This window comes from Lottia gigantea (assembly GCF_000327385.1).
Source record: "Lottia gigantea unplaced genomic scaffold LOTGIsca_1074, whole genome shotgun sequence".
NCBI classification, from domain to species: Eukaryota; Metazoa; Mollusca; class Gastropoda; family Lottiidae; genus Lottia; species Lottia gigantea.
In genome coordinates this window covers 1-2,783 of record NW_008706945.1, presented here as the reverse complement: position 1 = coordinate 2,783, position 2,783 = coordinate 1, and the positions used below count along the sequence as shown (strand labels likewise).

Below are 2,783 nucleotides of genomic sequence, written 5' to 3'. Positions count from 1 at the left end.
AAGAATGGTACAAGGAACAAAAGACATCTGTCAAAGACAACTGTTTAGAAACTGATTATAAATCTGAATCTCCTGAAAATGAACGAAAATTGATGCCAAATGAAACACCAAAAAGTGATGAAGTACTGGATTCACATATTTTTAAAGGCATAATTACTGATCAGAAAAATTCAAAAGAATTAAATGTGAATCAACAGGATCATCAAAGTAGTTCAAAAGTTCAAAAAGAGTGCACAGACCAGTTAAGAATGTCGGAAATGATTACAAACAAATCCAGGAAAAAATTAGTCCAAGAAGAACCAGATATTGCTGATGAAATTGATGAACTTTTAAAGGAATTTGATGAACCAATATTTGTTTCCAAAAAAGATCTAAGAAAAAAAGATGTCCATGAATCTAATGTTGCTATTCAGGAACAAGATAAATTTGCAGTTCAGACTGAATTAGATCATACAACCCAAATTGAAAATCCAAAAGCAAATAATGGAGAATCAGAGAAAGATCAAAGCCTTGAAGAGCAATCAAATATAGACCAGGAAAATGAAAACTATGATTATGAAGATTCATTTGAATCTGAATCAGATTATTCTGGGAAGCTTTCTCAACATGAAAAGACAAACACTGATGGGTCAGTAAGTGAACACACAGATGAATCATGTGGTGTCTTCAAGTATGAATATGAAAACCCTGAAGACGAAACAAAGGGAACACAACTTCCAGAAAAAGGTGAAATTCGTTCTATCCTAAAATTAGATGAGCAGGAGAAAATTCCCTTAGCTGAAAATAGCTTGGAAAAAAAGAAAAGCATTTCATTCTACCCTGGAACTAAAGTACGTGAAATTCATAGTAGAATTGAGGCCATTATGTGTGGGGAGTTGGATGATCCTGATGATGGTCCAGAGATTTTTGATTCAGGAGATGAAAATGAGGATTGGTCTGAGGATGTAGTTCAAAACACATTACAGAACTCTTACTCAGACTTTCTTGGATTCACTGAAGAAACAGCGAAAAAGCTAAAAAATAGGGAAGAAAATGGATGTTTGGATGATCCAATACAATATTGCTATTCAGATAAAGAGATGGAATATTATAATGATGACCATCAATACGATTCTGAATGTTCCACTGATGATATAATTGAATATAAATCAGATTTGAACTCAAAAAATTTAGAAGAAAATCAAAAATTAAAGCCTGATGTGGAACCTGGCAACTGGAAACATGTTGAACAACAGAGTAATCAGCCACAAGATATGGTTGATGAATACATACCCCAAGCAGAAATGCAGCCCAAAGTATTTGAATCTAATGAAGATCATTATGATAATGTCACTTGTGAATTAAGAGGTGACTTTGAATATGAAAATATTGAGGAAGTACCAAAGAAAATACCACTAACAGAAAAAGATTCAGTTTGCTCTATCTTAAAATTAGATGAGCAAGAAAAAACTACCTCAACTGAAAATAGCTTGCAAAAAAAGAAAAGCGATTCATTCTCCCCTGGAACAAAGGAACATAGTAAAATTGAAGCCATTAATTGTGGTGAGTTGGATGATCCTGATGATGGTCCAGAGTTTGTTGTGTTGGACTCAGAAGAGGATGATGAAAAATTGCCTGTATTCCAAAACATGAGACAGAACTCAGAAAATATTGGAATCAATGTAGATGCAGTTCAAGAGGTGAAGAAAATACCAATTCCAGAAAAAGATGAAGTTTGTTCTATCTTAAAATTAGATGAGCAAGAAAAAACTACCTCAAATGAAAATAGCTTGCAAAAATTGAAAAGTTTTTCATTCTACCCTGGAACAAAGAAACCTGAAATTCGAAGTAAAATTGAAGCCATTAATTGTGGTGAGTTGGACGATCCTGATGATGGTCCAGAGTTTGTTGTGCTGGACTCAGAAGAGGATGATGAAAAATTGTGTAAGGATGTAATTCTCAACACGAGACAAAACTCTGGTTCAGAGAATCTTGGAATAAATGAAGATACAGTTCGTAGAGGCAAAGAAAATACCAATTCCAGAAAGAGATGAAGTTTGTTCCATTTTAAAATTAGATAAGCAAGAAAAAACTACCTCTAGTGAAAATAGCTTGCAAAAAAAGAAAAGCGTTTCATTCTCCCCTGGAACAAAGGAAAGTGAAATTCATAGTAAAATTGAAGACGTTAATTCTGGTGAGTTGGATGATCCTGATGATGGTCCAGACTTTGTTGTGCTGGATAAGCAAGAAAAAACTACCTCAACTGAAAATAGCTTGCAAAAATTGAAAAGTTTTTCATTCTACCCTGGAACAAAGAAACCTGAAATTCATAGTAAAATTGAAGCCATTAATTGTGGTGAGTTGGACGATCCTGATGATGGTCCAGACTTTGTTGTGCTGAACTCAGATGAGGATGATGAAGAATTGCCGGAGGATGTATTTGGCAAAACGAGACAGAACTCTGGTTCAGAAAATCTTGGAATAAATGAAGATACAGTTCAAGAGGTGAAGAAAATACCAATTCCAGAAAGAGATGACGTTTGTTCCATTTTAAAATTAGATAAGCAAGAAAAAACTACCTCTAGTGAAAATAGCTTGCAAAAAAAGAAAAGCGTTTCATTCTCCCCTGGAACAAAGGAAAATGAAATTCATAGTAAAATTGAAGCCATTAATTGTGGTGAGTTGGACGATCCTGATGATGGTCCAGAGTTTGTTGTGCTGGATAAGCAAGAAAAAACTACCTCAAATGAAAATAGCTTGCAAAAATTGAAAAGTTTTTCATTCTTCCCTGGAACAAAGGAACC

The 2,783-nt window shown here is 34.2% G+C and overlaps 1 protein-coding gene across 1 annotated transcript in view; it reads left to right on the top strand.

Moving 5' to 3' along the window:
• The window catches only part of LOTGIDRAFT_176359 (hypothetical protein), a gene marked incomplete at both ends in the record, with an annotated part of 11,033 nt that extends 8,377 nt beyond the window's left edge, over positions 1 to 2,656 (top strand). Inside the window, 2 exons of the mRNA XM_009046844.1 lie at positions 148 to 1,931; positions 1,987 to 2,656. Coding sequence (XP_009045092.1) covers positions 148 to 1,931; positions 1,987 to 2,656 — 2,454 coding nt within the window. The remainder of the gene's footprint in view (positions 1 to 147; positions 1,932 to 1,986) is intronic.
• Positions 2,657 to 2,783: the final 127 nt, after the last annotated feature.